General features: G+C 41.7%; 1 protein-coding gene across 2 annotated transcripts; it reads right to left on the bottom strand.

Moving 5' to 3' along the window:
- Positions 1-1,497: 1,497 nt before the first annotated feature.
- On the bottom strand, positions 1,498-10,037 carry ESM1 (endothelial cell specific molecule 1). Of its 2 annotated transcripts, XM_030512684.1 has the most exons (3): positions 9,585-10,037; positions 5,549-5,704; positions 1,498-3,460 (listed from the first exon to the last, which is right to left on the bottom strand). In XM_030512684.1, exons 1-3 carry the CDS (start codon positions 9,883-9,885, stop codon positions 3,360-3,362), a joined length of 558 nt encoding a protein of 185 aa, XP_030368544.1. In that variant the 5' UTR covers positions 9,886-10,037; the 3' UTR covers positions 1,498-3,359. The 2 variants fall into 2 exon arrangements, with proteins under 2 accessions (XP_030368544.1, XP_030368546.1); XM_030512686.1 differs by lacking the exon at positions 5,549-5,704.
- Positions 10,038-18,011: the final 7,974 nt, after the last annotated feature.

The raw sequence follows: 18,011 nt of genomic DNA, 5'->3' as shown, positions 1-18,011 counted from the left end.
ATGACACCAAGTCGGCTGGGAGTGTTGATCTGCTGGAGGGTAGGAAGGCTCTGCAGAGGGATCTGGACAGGCTGGATCAATTGGCCAAGGCCAATTGCATGAGGTTCAACAAGGCAAAGTGCCAGGTCCTGCACTTGGGTCACAACAACCCCATGCAGCGCTACAGGCTTGCGGCAGAGCAGCTGGAAAGCTGCTCATGGAAAAGGACCTGTGGGTGCTGACTGATGGAGCTGAACATGATCCAGCTTGTGCCCAGGCAGCCAAGAAGGCCAACAGCACCCTGGCCTGTATCAGCAATAGTGTGGCAGCAGGGCCAGGGCAGTGATCATCCCCCTGTACCAGGCACTGGTGAGGCTGCACCTCGAATCCTGTGTTCAGTTCTGGGCCCCTCACTACAGGAGAGACATTGAGGTGCTGGGCGGGGCCAGAGAAGGGCGACGGAGCTGGTGAAGTGTCTGGAGCACAAGTGTGATGGGGAACAGCTGAGGGACCTGGGGGTGTTCAGTCTGGAGAAGAAAAGGCTCAGGGGGGACCTTATCGCTCTCTCCAACTACCTGAAAGGAGCTTGTAGTGCGGTGGGGGGTTGGTCTCTTCTCCCACATAGCACATGATAGGACAAGAGGAAATGGCCTCAAGCTGTGCCAGGGGAGGTTTAGACTGGATATTAGGAAAAATTTCTTCACTGAAGTGCTTGTCAAGCATTGGACCAGGCTGCCCAGGGAAGTGGTTGAGTTACCATCCCTGGAGATATTTAAAAGATGTGTAGATGTGGCACTTACGGACATGGTTTATGGTGGGCTTGGCAATGTTAGGTTAATGGTTGGACTCAGTGGTCTTAAAGGATTTTTCCAACCAAAATTATTCTATGATTCCATGATCATTTGCATTATTTCTTCTATCAGTGTAGTCCCATTTCCACTAGTAGCAAGAGGTAGACATTCTAAGGATAAAATTTGATTATATTACAAGTTCATCCTGGAACCTCCATCCAAAAAAATTTTGCAGGCTTCCGTGTCCTCCTTCTCCTTTCTCCTGACTTGCCAGGTATGGATCCACAGGTTATATGGTAAATCAAGCAGTACCAAGGAGCTGCAGTCACTGCTCCAGGGCTAAATGGTCCCTGGCATGGTGGTGGCTGGGCCAGCAAGAGGACTCCCAAACTCTTCCTATACTGGGGTTGGCCAGGAAGGGGCTGTCCCAGGTAGGCAACCTGGATCTGGCCACCTTGTTTTGGAGATGATGTTTGGTGTGGACACAAACCATTCTGAACATGGGCCACCACTCAGCTTCAGCAATGGAGAACGGTGCCCAGCAAATTCCCTGAAATAAATGCAGCCATTGTGAAAAGGTTTCTGTGGATTTAAGAGCAAAAGTATGTCTACTCTGGATGCACCATGTCTATGCCATCAGCAGCAGTCTTACTCTGTCATTCATTAATGGATAGGAAAAATAGACAGCGATGCTTTCAGGTTTTTTTATTGAACAATAATAGTCATACAATTTTTTAAACCAACCAGCTTATTACATGTACATTCAAGAACTTGTAATGCCATTTATGACACTACTGCAAAATAATAATAATAATGTATGCAAATATTTACTACATTCTTTAAATAATTCTCTTCAGTCTGCAGAAGGACCATGGGTTTGATCCTGCTCTCACTGAAATCAAGAAAAATTACTTTTGATATCAGTAGATGAGAATCAATATGCTTGCTTGTAAATAGCCCAAGATAATATTGCTCCCTCTCAGACCTAACCATTCAGTACACGTTAAAATGTGGTATGTGCTAGTTTAAGATTTCTGCATGTCCATTTGTCACGGAAAGAGAGCTTGCACTAACATGCTGACATTTGGATGTCTACTACTGTCATCGTTCTCTTATAGAGCACGGTTCAGAACTGCCTTCCCAGGTGAAAGCAGCCTGCTTCCACTAACACTGGCTTTGAATCAGGATTTGGACTCTGTAAAGGCATTGGAGTTTCTGTTGTTCGTAGTTTTAAAAGTATGATGTTTTCAGATCCTGCACCAAACTGTGGCTGAGGTACTGCATGCTCTTCTTTCGCTAAAGTCACTGTCAAAGCTCACGTTCATTTCAAAGGAAATACTCCATTCAAAACACATTTCCAATGAGAGTGCTCTGCATTCCTGAACTCAGGCAAGCCAGGTTCCCTCTGACACAGCTACATCAGTTTCCATTATCTGAGAACCTGTTGTTTCCAAACATACTAGCAAACCCATTTCAGTGTGGATTTTTGTGTAACAAACATATCGCCCAGTCTGGACTGAATGAGGGACTGCAAGTTCCTATAACACTCTAATGTGTGTAAATTACTCTCCTGGCTGAAATGGGACCGCTTGCTCATGCAGGTAAGAAACAAAGTGCTATAGGCTGTGGTGGCACTACCACTCAGTGAGGGTCCAAGCCTTCCCTACACTGAACCAGATGAACTCCCTGTGAGTGGCAGATGGGCTGCAGCCAGTGATGAAGATGAAAAGTACAAAGGTCCATTTGCTGGGCTCTGGCATTGGACTCATTGTTCCCTATGAAATGCAGACATCACCTTAATACACCAAAGTAGCTACTTTACAGAAACATATATATTTAAATAATGCTAAACAGCTTGTTTCTTTTCAGATCCCCGTCTACAAATCGTAGAATTTACCAAGCTGCTATTTCTCTGTACAGAATTTAACTTTAGAAATCCACCTAAATACAATATATGTCTGCAGCGTCTTGTCTAAATTATTCACAATGTACAAACTAAAATGCTGGGTGTTTTCCCACTGAAGAAAGATGTATTTGTCTCTGAGGAATTGTCACCAAACTTCCAAAACCAGAAAATGACTAATGACTTACACTGTTTTATTTAGTTCACACTGTTGTGCTCCTATGCTATTATTATTCTTGTGATTCAGGGGTGTTGTTTGCTATCCTGGGATTTGTTTATGTGAGTTTCTTTCACACTGGCTCCACACCAATAGTTTCACTCACTCAAACTGTCCACTGAATTCAGTGAGAGCTCTCGCAGCCTCAGGGTGCAAGAGTTAGCCTCTGGCATTATTTAAATGAGGAGGGTTGAATGGTGTTGGGTTTTTTAACATTACTATACATTCAGGAATCCACAATACATTTCTCTGTTCAAATACTTATCAAAACAAATATTAAAAATCATATACACTGTACAGTCTATTTTTAAGTAAACATTTTTCTCATGGAAAACAGAATAACAATTGGCCTTCAGAGGTTACATTTTCATATGCTATAGATCTACTTTGTTCTTAAAGTGTGTTGTTGCATATTCAATAATCTGTGAGAAATGCATTCACTTTAAAGTCTTATGAGTGTGAGTAAATATCAGCGAGGATTTAGCCATTTCATTACCGGAGAGCGAATAGTTTTCTCCTTAACGAATTCCTCTTTTACAGAATTGCCATCCCCTGATGCCATGTCGTTGTCTGAAAATACACAAATAAAAAGGTGGATTTCATGAAAATGAGAGAATTAAAATATTGTCCTACAGCAATGTGCCTGGTTTTGGGAACACTTCAGAAAAACCTTAGTTGACAAATCTTGCAGGAATCTCCCTGAATGCCTCCAATTACCCAGCTGAAAAATTTCTGCCAAATTATGGCATAAGCCAGATGTGTTTTCCTGTAGTTTAAGCATAAGGCAGGTGATTTGAGTTCAGTTTCCAGTTCTCACTATAACAGTCTAGTGTGACAAGTGACCAAGCATCACATCCTCAATAGCTACAGTAGTAAATTGAACATGCCTGAAGCTATTCTCTGACTGGGGCCAGCTGGCATGGAATAGCTTGGTCCATGCCACTAAACTCTCCCAGTGTCCAAAAAAGGGTAAAAGATACCCAGTTTGTTCACTGGAAATGATCCCTGGCTAACACTGATTCCTGAGCTGTGGCGGAGGTTGTCTGGCACAGCTAGATAGACTGGGACAAAGCATGCGAGCCACTGCCCTACTGTTCAACCATGAAGGTGATCAAATTGCAATACACAGGAACACGCTCTGGCACTGTTAAGTTTAGTAGGGTATACATAGTTGTAATGTCTTTATAAAACATAGGGGCCAGAAACTTGTCTGTTTAAAATGCAGAGACATTCACAGCTGTTTTAATTTGCTGAGAATCTGTCCTAAGAGCAATAGCTACCTCTAACCACTATTAAATGAAACTGCGTGTGACCATCCCATGCAGTACTACACGCAGTGTCCCTGGTCTACTTCCAGTGATGGACCTCTAGGGACAGAAATGAGTGTGAAACCTTTTCACTGGTAAAAAAATGGGGACAGTATCTCATTCTGGCTGGGATCACACAAGTTGCTAAACATTCGGGCAGCAGAAGGTTTGTGACCAAAGGCAAGGGGAGGACAGGAGAGAAGGAACTGATGAAAACAAGCTACTTAGGAAGATTTGGAATACAGACTGGATACAGAAAACAAAAAGCAAGACAGGAATATTTTCTCTTCTTATTTCATCACCCTTGGTAACAAAAGCTGGAAAGGCAAAAGAGCACAATCATATACAAACACAAAAGGTTCATAACTGATCCATCTCATGAAGTTTTTTCAAGATCATTTTAAATGTTGTATGACTGTAAGCTGGAGAAGTTTGCTTCTGTCTAACTTTTTCTAAATGGAGAGTGGGGGAAAGATAAATCATGTATTAAGGCAGCATTGTACTAATTCTAGATAGCTTACTGTAACAGGAGAAAATCAAAATAAGTCAAACAAATTGCAGTTGGAAGAGAAACAAAATTTGAAGACTTTGGGGTGAAATACTAGTAAAGCTCCCAGTAGGTCTATGATTGAATCTTTGATATTTGTTTAAGATCTTTATAATTAGATTTATTTTGTCTGGTATTTTAAATTTAGAGTAAACATTGTTCAGTTAAATTTACCTCAGTATCATCAGGTGGAGAATAAAAGGGAAAGAAATTTTAATCCCAGCTTTAAAAAAAATTCTTTCCTGCTTCAAAAACACTTCAGTTTTAATTCTGAAAAGTTCTGTTGCAGGCTTCAGACATAAACTTAAAGGTAAGAACTTATTCCAGAAATAATGGGATAAATTACTTCAATAAAACGTTTCATAAAACAGTTTACTGACATCTGAAAATGTATAAAGCTCTGGGATGTTATTTTTGTCATATATTAGCTAACAGTAGTAAAACCTAGTGAAATCCTATCCTACACAAAGCAGATACAGGCACCACATCTCAAGCGACTAATGCAAACCCTGGTATAGCCTCCCATTGCACACGAGATGCCATACTCCTAGCGCATGCAACAGCTGTGAAGTATTTTGCTCATGTTAGGATTTCAGAATGTTTTTACCATGTGTCACAGGCTCACCTAATTCCTTGCCTTATGTTAAGGGAGCTGCCAATAAGAAACATAAATGTGCCTTGGGCTGTTAGCTGTTTGCACAGCTCCAGCAAAGTACACATCACTCACACGCAGTGCACACAGCATGGTAATAAATCACATACAAAGTGATTTCAGCTAAAATTAACTGCCTAATGAAGTCTTACCTGTGTGTGAAACGATTTTTCGTCGATTTGGAGGCTTTGAAGCAGACAGTTGAAAAAATGGGAACTTCAGACACTTCCCAGTTACTCTGTCACAGATGCCAGAGGGACAGTTGCAGGTTTTCCTGCATTCCATTCCATAGGTACCGTAGGGACACTCTGAAAAAAGTAATATAGCAAAGCAGCCCTCAGCGATCCAAGTTAGCTGCTGTCTTAATAGCTTGTCTGCTTATATCCTTAAAAGTGGAAAACCTTTGAGTGGAGGTCAGCTAAACATTAATTGCAGGATTTCAGCATGCCATCTGCTTGTTACGAGTATTTTCCAGTTTTAACAAACCTTGACACACATTATATACACAATTTCTCTTCCTGTAACTTATTTACAACGTGTTTGTTATTAGTAATCCTTCTCTGAAATACTTGTAATATTAAAATGTAAATTAAAGGCAATATGATTATGTAAGTATGTAATCATAGAGGATTTAGTTAAAGGGTTAGCATTGGATTTAGAAAAGAAAACTTCAGAAAGTTCCTGAATTCACTGTTTGGGCATGATATTGTCTGACTTATATGACTGTCATGATTTAAAGCAGCATTCTACTGCTGGCATAAGCAGCTTGTGGCTGTGGCCACTGCATATCGGCTCCATGGAATCTGCTGCCCGAACCCGAGGAGCTATCCAGCAAATATACCCTCTGCCTAGAGACACTTCTGGCTCCTGGGGAAGAGCTTTCCCCTATCCGACAGCTTGTCATATAGCAGAAGTCTGACTTCCCACAGCAGACAGCAAAGAGGGACATCTACATCTCCAGCTTAAAGAGTGAGTATGCTGTAAAGGGATCACTGGCACTAAGGCAGCTGCTGGTTATACTGCATCTGGTCATACTCTGCCCCAATTCAAATCTCCTGCCCCTGAGCAAGCTCGTAGAGGAGCACCAAAGGGCAGCTGTCAGGATGGGACTAAATGCTTTTTAAAAGAAATCAAGTCAGGTGCAGAGGATTTGTCCCATCCCCTAGCTGACACATATCGTGCTGGACTACATAACTTCCGAGAGGGTTTAAACCTGGGGTCACAGCCCTTGACTCCCTCTGCCTTGCTGTTGAAGAAGGTACCTTCCCAGGACCATAGTTGAAGAGAGGGAAACAAGGAAAATCCAGCTGCAATGTCCTCTTTCCAAACCCCCAAGCAAGGTTGGGGGTCACAAGAGAAGTTTGGGATGTCCCAGGAGAAAGGTCCTTATGCTCAGGCTGTTCTTGCCAACCCAGGGTGCATGGTCACCTTAAATGGCAAGTCCAGGAGAGTTTCAAATTCAACTCCTAAGGGCAGATGAATGACCGTTCAGGGCTGGTCCAGGTTCCCACAAGAAAATTAAGAAACAAGATGACCATGATAAGTAGAAGTTATACCTCCCTTATCATATTATCCCCCATTTTCAGCTCTGGGACCTCCTAAGCCAGGCATAGATTCTGAGCATATAACTCCACAACAGGGTTATCCTTCTCAGTTTGCCCAGTCTCCTTTTGAATCAGTGCAAATACTTAGTTTTGCCATACAGCTATCTGAAAACCAAGTTAATGCCCCAAAATTAAATCAATAATTTACAATTCTCTGCATGTCCAGTGGTTATGCTTTTATAAATGAAAACACTGGAAAACTGACCGACTCCCTCCTAGCAACTGCACAGTGAATCCCTTCAACCTGGAGCATCTCACTGAGCTTCACCAGACTCCCCTTCCCAAGCAAGGACACTCTTTGATCTGCTGTTTGCCCATATAAAACAAAAACAAAATCTTGCCAAAGTGAAACAGGTTTTATGTGCACAATTCTCCCTGAGGGACAAACTGAGAGCACACACCACATTCAACATCAATCTGCTGCTGCAGGTGCTCAACTGCTCAGCCCAGAGAGGTGGGACACAAAGCTGTGCACAGCAACATGGAAAACAGTCTGAGACAAAGCACTTGGCTCCATGTGGAATAATCATGTGGAATTGATGCTGCTCTTCATATTTGATAAAACTGAGATCTGAGTCAATTTTGCTGTTAGAAGGTTTTGTTCAGCAGAAGAAGCTCCCGGTGATCTAAGGGAAGCAAGAGCAGGTTCTTTGCTGTGACAGTTATAGCTCAGGTTTAGAGGATATTCAGTAACACAAGTGCAGAGCACCAGTATTCCTTAGTCTGTTCTGGACAATAACGGCATTGCTATTGATAATATTATTATTATATTATCATTCTTATAACACTAAAAGTACTCAAAAAATTGCTCTGAAACTTATTCTGTCCATGTCTTACACATTTTAAAAATAAGAAATTGAAGAACAGACAGTGAAGATCATATTTCCATAACTTCAAAGTAAAGGAGTCGCAGGCAACTAGAGACAATATTGCCATCCTGACTGTGAATTATTACAAACATGGAAGTTATCAAAATGAGTGAGTGATCTGGTATCATAGCTATAAATGGATATAAAAAAATAATACTTGGCTTCATAATTTGCCTGATAAAATTCACACACATACAGAAAGACATTGTACTATCTCAGAGCTGACATGAAAAAAGAAAAAGAATTGGAAATTACATCAATGATATTTAGTGGGGAATATAAGCCTCAAATACCAACTTACAACTCTAAGTCAAGATATGGCTTGGGAAAATAATGGGAGTTTTTCCTCTGACTCACTGGGAATAAAAAAGGAAAACATTTTCTACAGAGCTTCCAAGATTCAGCTACAGGGATTCAAATCTCATGTCCCTCAATGTTTCTTTTTTCCCATTTGAAGTGTGCTATTGGAAAGAAATTCCTATGAGGACATTGAAAACTATATAATCACCCAAAAGTTCTCTGAGAAGAATTATAGGCATATCTTGCACTGCAGTAATTTTTAATAAACTGAAGATCAGATAACTATCTCAGTCAAATACTTTTCTGGTGTGTGCACCAAAGATATGACATTTATGCATAGATTCTAGTCCTTAGAAATAAAAGTAGTATTTTGGGTCTCACTCTCAAACATGAACATGAATTTGTTTTTAAATACCAATGTAAATAAGTGTGTGCTGTATGTGAGTCAGCCTGAATGACTTTTGCAGCATCTGGTTCTAAGTCATTACTTTAACTGAGGCTATTAATACCCCTGATATTTAACTGCCAAGACATCTTCACTTTTAAGGAAGTTATTCAAAGTCATATCTGTATCTACTTACTGAAGTGGTACATGAACACAGGAAAACTCACTGCATTTACATTTTGCAAAACCTTTTTTTAAAATGATTTATTTTAAAAAACTTTTATCCTACTTTCCTCTCCTTTTACAGATTCTCCTTTTTGCATGGAGTCTGGATCGCTCTTAAATGAAAAATGCTATTATAGTCTATGACTAAAGAAATCAGCATGCAGCATACCTGGAATAAGCTGAGAGCAGTGGCTGGCTGCTCATCTCTCAGTCAGCTCCTGTTCTGTTATTCCCATCTTTCAGGCAGGAAGGTCTCTGCCTCCCCTGACGGCATCCCTAGGGTAGCTGAGCACCTCAAAGGCAGGACTGAATTAAACAAAACAATGTCCCCAGGCGCTCAGGGGGTGCTTTATCTCCATCTCTCAGACCCCAGAAAGAGTACCCGGTCCCCAGGAAGGCAGCTGGCAGTGCCTGAGGGAACCTTACCCCAGGGAGAGTGCATGAGGAGCAGGGACCCCGTGACAAGGTTGGACTTGCAGGATTAAAGTCTTAGCAACTTATAGAAAGCCACACACCAAATCAGTGGAAGGATCAGGACTAGCGCCTGGCTCTCCCAAGTCCCAGTCAAAAATCTCATCCAAGCACACCCCATCCGTATTTCCTCACACATGTCCCCAAATCTAAACAATATTCTCACACTAATAACCCTGTCCTCCTACATGTAACACCTGTATTTTCACTTTCTTCTTGGATAAGGGCTGAGCTGGAAAAATCCCATTTCAGACCTTTCAAGCCGGAGGCAAGCTCTATACGTAGGTTGCTGTCAAATTGCCAAGGTGGGTGCATGCAAAGTGAATATTGTTACCTTTGCAGATACCAAATTCATCACCAAAGTCATCCTCCTCAGTGTAAAACTGGCACTTCAGCCCAGGACCACACTTGACACCATCCATACCCGAGACCGTACGATAGCAAGTCTCCCCCAGAGCAGCTGCACACACTCTGCAACAGCCACAGTCATCCAGCACCGTTCGCTTACAGCGCAAGGTACTTTTGCATGCGTTACTGTCACAGGGCTCGGGACAATCTACAGCGTATTTCGCACTCCAAGCAGTTCCAGCGTGCACGGGCATCAGGAGGAGTGTGAGAAACAGGAAGCCCTTCATGTCTTGCAGGGGTAAATGCTCCGTTCCAAAGAGCAGGCTTTAATGCTCAGCCTGCTGGTGCCTTGTGCCGAGGGAAGCAGCAGTACAGAATCCAAAGTGGTAGCTGCACACATCAGCCTACAAGTTTATGAGCTTTATACAGTGTGTTGCCCACATGCTGCACCGTCGTCAGCTTCCTCAATCCGGCAGCGCTGCTCCTGCCAGCCTCCCTTGTTTCAGTTTATGAAATCCAGGATGAAGGTTGGATTAGCACTCTGCTGCCATCCAGGAATTGAAAAGCCTGAGCTGATGTAATCTGTTATGTTTAGTTGGTTGTTTTGCATGAGGACTAAAAACTCTCTCACATCCGTCTCAAATGCTCAAGGACGTCTGCCAAAAGAAAAGAAAAAAAAAAAAACCCACAACACACAACCGAAGAAAAAAGAAACTGAGGAGGGTGCATTACCTTCCTGCAGGAGAGGGATTGCTCTGACACAGGGCACACTGCTGACAGGACAGCTCTGCCCCGCTAGCACAGCTCACACGGCCATTAGAAAATGAGACTGAATCATCTCACTGCTGAAAGAATAATCTTTGAAAGAATAAATCTTTGCTATTCCCTTCGAGGACATGAGGACAGTTACATTAAGGAAAAAAATGAGATCATGTCATTTAACAACCAAGCTCAGATGCTTCAGTTGTGTTTTTCCTGCCTGCACTGAAATGGTAGTTTTTAATCAGTATTTAGGAGGAGCTGAATTAAACATTTCACTCAACAATTACTGCTGCAACTTAAAACAGGTCAGACAGAAACCAGCATTTTGTGGGGTCTTCCGCAGGAAGTTCAGGAGAATGATCAATGAGCTGCCCCGACCTCACAACCAAAGGGGAAATCCACATCCATCACCAGCACTGCCTGCACAGCCTTAACATAGATCCGGGAGGGCTCATTCTCCTCCCCTTTACACCACTTCTATCTGATCAAACTCTATGGGATGTCCTGATGTTGCTCTTCAATGACACCAGTGTAAATAAACAGAAAATAAGTCTCAATTTCCTCCATCCTCCTTTAGATTTATTCATGCTGCCAGAGCCTTGACAAGAAACAGCAAACAACCAAAGAGTTCAGTGTAACAGATGAGCCACCGGAGAGATGGAATTTTGTGCTCTAAAGAAAGATCTACAGGAAAGGAAAAAAGAAAGAAAGCTAGCCATAAATAAATCTCTGAATACCAAAAGTTGCTGCCACTGAAGTTAGTGGGAATCAAATCAATCTAAACTTGTATGCTGTGACCAGCTTGCTATTCGGGAACCCTGTGTCTTGAGTGGGCTGAGTACACTGCCCGCTCCAGCTATGTACATACTCTGAATGCAAATGTGAATTGATAGATCCAAAACAAAAAGCTGAACTCTTCTCTCTTGTGAAGAAGATGAGAAAACCAACATACAGTATATTGAATTTGGGTAGGTTGTTCATATAATTCTAGTGTACATGAGTACAAGAACCTATACAGAATAAGAGAAGAGAGGAGAGGAGAGGAGAGGAGAGGAGAGGAGAGAGGAGAGGAGAGGAGAGGAGAGGAGAGGAGAGGAGAGGAGAGGAGAGGAGAGGAGAGGAGAGGAGAGGAGAGGAGAGGAGAGGAGAGGAGAGGAGAGGAGAGGAGAGGAGAGGAGAGGAGAGGAGAGGAGAGGAGAGGAGAGGAGAGGAGAGGAGAGGAGAGGAGAGGAGAGGAGAGGACAAGGCAGGGCAGGGCAGGGCAGGGCAGAAGAGGACAGAAGAGAAGAGAAAACCTAATATGTTTAACACAAGTCAAAGGTAGACTATACCTGGGCAAACATTTGCAGGCATCCATCTTATACAGGATATAATTACTCAAAATACAGTTCTTCTAATCACAGTTGCCAGCTGGCAGATGTTTACATGCACTACCTCATGCCTGTGTTCACATGTAATCTTGGACTAATCGGTGAATTTAAAGTGTAAAATTAAAGCATTAGCTTGAAGTCTTATGTAAACCGACATAGTACTATTGGTAGCTATGAGATGACAGCAATTAGTAGTAGTAAACAATTTCATCTTCAAAATCCAATGCAACTGTCCTCTGGGAGGTGAAAGGAATACTTCAAACATGAAGAGAAGATTGCACCTAAAAACCAAAGAGGAACAAAAGTGCAAGGTTACAAAGAGCAGATAAATTAGAAATGGATGTGCTTACCAATGACCCCATCACAACTACAACATGGCAAAAGCTTGTTCAAAAAAAAAAAAAAATGCAACCCAACATCACCCCACAGTTCACAGCTCAGCAAAGTAATGTAAATCACTGCCCATTTCTGCTGTCATCAACTAAAACTGACATTGCTTTGTATTAATAGGACATGCTGTGGGCCTGAGGAGCCCACGTAATCCCACTGAGTAGTCCCTCAGTGGGAGAGAAAGACTAAGTTCAGTCAGAGGGCCAGGGAGCACAGCTAAGGGTAGGAATCCTTGTCAAATCTGCTTACAAGTGTGAAATAGCCCAAAGAAACAGGTTGCATATTTAGTGCATGAGACTTCACAGGGCAGCAGTAAGGAGCAGAAAGGCTCTCCCTTGAGTCCCTCCCTTAGGAGGGGACTAAGTTAGTTCACACCTGCCTAAGTTAGTTCACACCTGCCTTTAAATTCATATCTGCTTGCTCCCTCAGAGGAGATAACAGGGGCGTGTGCAGACCCATCCACACATGCACTTAGGTGTTTATGCCTGGTAGTAGCCACCAGCTGGTAAAATCCTGTTCTGTAAATATATTTAGGAAACGTTCGTTGTATAAAACACCAAACAAAATCTGAAAAGTCTGCATTTCATGTTTGGGTTTCTAACAGGAAAAATGTCCTAGGGAGATGATAAATAAAAAAATTACAGACAGATGTGGTGAGGAAAAGAGATCGTAAAAGAAATCAGCACACTCCCCTAGCAACTATCCAATATTATTTGGACTAAGATGGAAACTGTATTCTGTGCTTGGAGCTAGAAGCCAAAGTAAATTATTACAATGGATAAAAAAATACTTGTAATGGAAGAAAACAATATGAACAGATAGAAGTCTGTCTTCTACATGAGTGGCATGGAGGAAATAATAGTATTATGATCTTCCACACTGTCCATTGATTAGGTTGTGAAATAAATCCTATGTCGCTCCCTCTAATTTTAAGGTTTCTTTGTTGGTTTACCTGTTGAATCCATTAAGCTTTTCTTTCCAATGAACAGCATGATCCTGTAAGGCCCTGAACTAAGCTCTCTCTTGAAATTGGTGCAACGGGAATTAATGAAGCTTCGCCAGCTATCAACAGCAGAAAAGTTGGCACCATTATTTAACTTGTGATATAAATATACTTTAAATGTGGAATATTTTCTGGATCAGATCAGAGCTAATTTTTCTTTCCCAAATTTACAGTGTAAATTGTCTTGGTGCCAGTTTACATCATAATTACATCACCATATATAATGTTTGGCATTTCTTATGGAAGCAGAAAAGGTTTCAACCCTTAGGTTCAACACTACAGGGAACTGAGCAATCGCTGCTTCAGTATCAGTGAGCTGTGAAGTGTGTTTCCAGCTGAATACTTCAGAGCACAATTTTTCTAGTTCTTTGGCAAATAATCAATTTCTCAATCAAAAGCAGCTTGGGAGGGGGGAGTCTTGAGGTTGTATTTATGCCCTCTGAGAAGTTTGATCCCACTTGTTTGACTCCATAAGGTCCCCATGAAGTGACATACCTCATGATACATGATTAACCTCCGCTGATAAACAAGTCTACTCATTAGGCCAATACTATAAGGCTTTGTTTGTTTTACTCTTAAAAACAGAGAGTAACATTCACTTCAATTCTTCTGAACTTACACATTCTGGCCACTGTTGTTATCCAGTCTTTTGAACACATAAAGGCGGATCAGCAGGAAGCATTAATATCTCTTTAAACATAGGAAAAGGATTAATACATGACCCTTGTTGCTTATTTCCAAAAGGCAGTCCCTAAACTAAAAATATGTTACCGTACATTCCTGAACGATCCAACCTTTTCCCAGGCTTCCTTTACAAAAAGCCATAAGCACAATGCTACACAAGAAGCAAAGATTCAAAGGGAAACACCGAAAGGAAGCTGAGCTGCAAAGTCCAAAATGAAAAGCCAGAAATAGGAAGTAAAAGATAAGAATCAGGAAAGTGAGATAGCGGCAAGGACTCCCCTTTGTATAATTTCTTTTCTTGTATCTTTTCAATGAATTGCTAATTACTCTTTGTTTCGACTGTAACATGGCAACTCAGCCTCACTCTGGTAAAAATAGATGTTTTGGGACATTTCCTCCTTGCTGAAGGCAAAGAGGTGTTTATATGCTTTCTCCAGGCAGACCAGGTGCTGTGCAGAGAACTGGGTAAGCTGGTTACCTACGCAGACTGCATGAGCTACTATAGAAATTACTGGATATGGTGGGGTTATATGCACAGAGCTTCAGGAGCTACAACCATAGCTTATTCGGAGCTTATTAAAAATACACTTGCTCATAACTCCACATACAAATACGTGGCATGTGCAGCCTGGGAGCTGGAAGCCAGACTTGCTGCACATGACTTCTGCTCTGTTTCCTTCCTTAGACCTGTGGCCATACAAATGGAGCTGGGCACCTTTCAGTTTTATGCTGCTGAGTCCATGTGCCACAGTCCTGTTCCTTGTCAGGTTACAGTCAAGGCGTGGCTCTGACTAAAGGATGCTTACACAGTGTGCCTATTCCCAGTGATTTTACAACCACTGCGATGATCTGTGGAGCAGAAATCACTGGCTTTCCCTCAATTAATTCACGAATTGAGTTAAATATTTCCACTGTGCTTGAAGAACATGTTAAAGAGACAAAAAATATCACAAGACTGGTGGAAAAGCTCTACTACATGGCCACAGGATTCAATTTTCTCCAAGGCATGGAAGTTTGGGTTTGTCAGACACAATAAATAGGTAGTTGAAATAAGTGACGAAAAATGAAAAAAAAATCAGTTGTGATTCTATCTTTTTCTACTACGTTGAAGTCACCGGCTTTTCCAGAGGAAGAAAGGAGTTTCAGTGTCCAAGACCTCTAGTACCTGTATTAGAGAATTTGATAAATGTACAAGAAAAACACTTGTTTTCTACTTCAAAAAATTTACTTCTCTGAATACAATGTTAAACTTGATTGACCACTCACAGCCCAAACCAATGCTCTGCCTTCACAAAACCCCACCTTATCAACAGTTTTGTCAGTAGCTGTTTCTTTTTTGAGATCTCTTGGTCCTAGGAACCCAAATCACCCTGATTAAACTGTATATCCACCTAGGGAGAAAAAAAGCCTTTCCACATAGAAAAACATCTCCACTGTTTTTCACAGTTACTGATTTTCAACCACTTGCAAAAAAAAAAATAAAAAAGACTCTTCCAGGAATGATCTTCAAACATTCAGGGGTTTTATCAGTAAAAGTAGATGTGAATGATGATTATTTGCATGTTCTACTTTGGTCCCTAGGTGCATATATCATGCCCATATGCTATGCATCTTTAATGCTGAGATAATGTCAAAGATTTTTTCTTCCTCGCTATTTGACATAATAAACTGATGTAGCAATACACACTCACTTCTCTATTGCCATGAAACCTATGATATTGGTAGTTCTCTGCAGAACTAGAATGACATTTATTACACATTATATAGGCATTTCATTGGTGTTTTGGAGACATAAACCACAACATAACAGTAAATAAAATTACAAATATTGTGACTTTTATCCTTTCCCTACCCAATGTGAATGGTAACTGTACTCTGACTCTATCAGTCCCTGATAATTAAGCAAAATTTCCATTTGAGAAGTTTTCCTTGGTTCCTGTGCAGCATCTCAAAGTACACTGTTTGGTTTTCAAATCCTAGATGTAAATTCTAGAATCAAATATTTCAGGATTGTTTGGGACTATCCTCTTACTTGCAACTCAAACTGATTTTGATCTTTGCTCTATAAGAAAAAAAGTGGCATCTCTATAGACACTCTCTACTGAAATATGTTTTTGAAAACCCTGGTGTAATTAATCAGTGCTATTGTCTTACAACATTTCTGCAAAAGTTTTAGCTATGTTTTATATATAGTTTAGACTTGACTAAGTAGCTATTTCCTGTAATGAATGACAAAGCTATTAAAAGCTCAGCTCTGGTACTCCATGGGTTGCTAACAAGAAAATCTGTGGTCATATGTGTGAAATGTTGAGGTTTTTGAGCTAGGGCTAGGTGCCCTCATAGGCTAGTATTTCCACGTATTCTTTGTGATATTGCCAGGATAATAACCTTTCTATTAACTAATTCATTTAGATAAGCAAAATTATCAAATCTAAGTCAATCATCATTTTTCTTTAACAAGAAATGTCTCTTCCATATCTCTCTGTTCCAAATGGCTCTTCTTTTACCCATCTTTGAAACACAAACACTTTCCAGAATAACTAGATGATCCGGAAAGGCCATAAGAGCACTTCAGCATCTCCTAGGTAATAAAACTTAGGGGAAGAGCCAGCCAAAGGCTGAAAGCTGTAAGGACACCAATGGGACTATTAAAGAATTTTCCGCAGTGTTACACACTTTCTTTCCTTAGGATGAGTGGCTGGTTTATCCTGGCTTCTCTCTGCACACAATATCTCCAGCTCACCTTTAGCCCTCATTATGCTGTTTTTCTCCATTGCTGACATTTTAATCTCTTTATTTAAAAGTGTTCTCTTTCTGATTTATATGCAGCTTTATTCTTCACAAGTCTATGCCATACACAAAACACACACTAAAAGTAACAGTGGAACAAGAGTGCATCCCTTCAGCCCACCTGCATTGCTTTCTCTTGTTCACAGTCCTTACATTCTGTCCATCCTGTCCATCCAGACTGATGTTTGTTTGAGACTTTGGGCTAACTGGTGCTGAGTCTTCATAGAATCCTGGAAACACAGAATGGTTTGGGTTGGAAGGGACCTTAAAGACCATCTAGTTCCAACCCCCCTGCCATAGGTAGGGACACCTTCCACTACACCAGGTTGCTCAAAGCCCTGTCCAACCTGGCCTTGAACACTGCCAGGGATGAGGCAGCCACAGCTTCTCTGGGCACCCTGTGCCAGGGCCTCACCACCCTCACAGGAATGAATTTCTTCCTAGTACCTAATCTAAATCTACCCTCTTTCAGTTTAAAGCCATTCCCCCTCTGTGTTGTCACTACAGGCCTTTGTAAAAAGTCCCTCTCCAGATTTCTTGTAGGGCCCCTTTAGGTACCAGAAGCTGCTCTAAGGTCTCCCCAGAGCTTTCTCTTCTCCAGGCTAAACAAGCCCAACTCCCTCAGCCTGCTCTCAGAAGAGAGGTGCTCCAGCCCTCTGATCATCTTTGTGGCCTCCTCTGGACTTGCTCCAAAAATGTCCACGTCCCTTTTGTGTTGGGGGCCCCAGAGTTGGACACAGGACTGCAGGTGGGGTCTTGAAAGCAGAGTAGAGGGGCAGAATTACCTCCCTCAACCTGCTGGTCACGCTTCCTTTGATGAAGTCCAGGACAAATCTGGCTTTCTGGGTTGTAAGCGCACACTGCCAAGTCATGTTGAGCTTCTCCATAATCAACAACCCCAAGTCCTTCTCCTCAGGGCTGATATCAATCCATTCTCTGCCCAACCTGTATTTGTGCTTGGGGTTGCCCCAACCCAGGTGCAGGACCTTGCACGTGGCCTTGTTGAACTTCATGAGGTTTGCACTGAACCTGTTGAGGTCCCTCTGTATGGCATCCCTTCCCTTCAGCATGCTGACCACACCACACAGCTTTGTGTTGTCAGCAGTATGGGTTATGTTTCCCCTTTTCCCACCTCTTCTTCAAGAAGTCTTCTGACATTTTGTCTTCAGGCATTTTCATGCTATATGCAATCAATATCTACTTCAGTTCAGTGAACAGGTTTGGACAGGATTTGAATTAATATCTTGGCTTCCATGAAAAAAAGATACCAGTCAAGGTCTCTGAGGGATCTAGCACAGGTCCATTTGTGTCACCAGTGTGTCAATAGGATTTTCATGCACGCACATGCTTCCTACATCCTTTGTCCTTTGCCCTATCAGTCATATGGTTGTATTTTCAAATATTTGAATGATTT

Source organism: Strigops habroptila, chromosome Z, assembly GCF_004027225.2.
Source record: "Strigops habroptila isolate Jane chromosome Z, bStrHab1.2.pri, whole genome shotgun sequence".
NCBI lineage: Eukaryota > Metazoa > Chordata > Aves > Psittaciformes > Psittacidae > Strigops > Strigops habroptila.
Note: the sequence above shows the minus strand (reverse complement) of the source record. Positions and strands in the feature narration are given on the sequence as shown.

Excerpts from the sequence above, each read along its gene's own strand:
- ESM1 (XM_030512684.1), bottom strand. The coding sequence starts at position 9,885 with ATGAAGGGCTTCCTGTTTCTCACACTCCTCCTGATGCCCGTGCACGCT. Across the intron at positions 5,705-9,584 it reads TGAATTTGGTATCTGCAAAG|AGTGTCCCTACGGTACCTAT; the intron begins GTAACAATATTC and ends TACTTTTTTCAG. Across the intron at positions 3,461-5,548 it reads AAAAATCGTTTCACACACAG|ACAACGACATGGCATCAGGG; the intron begins GTAAGACTTCAT and ends GTGTATTTTCAG.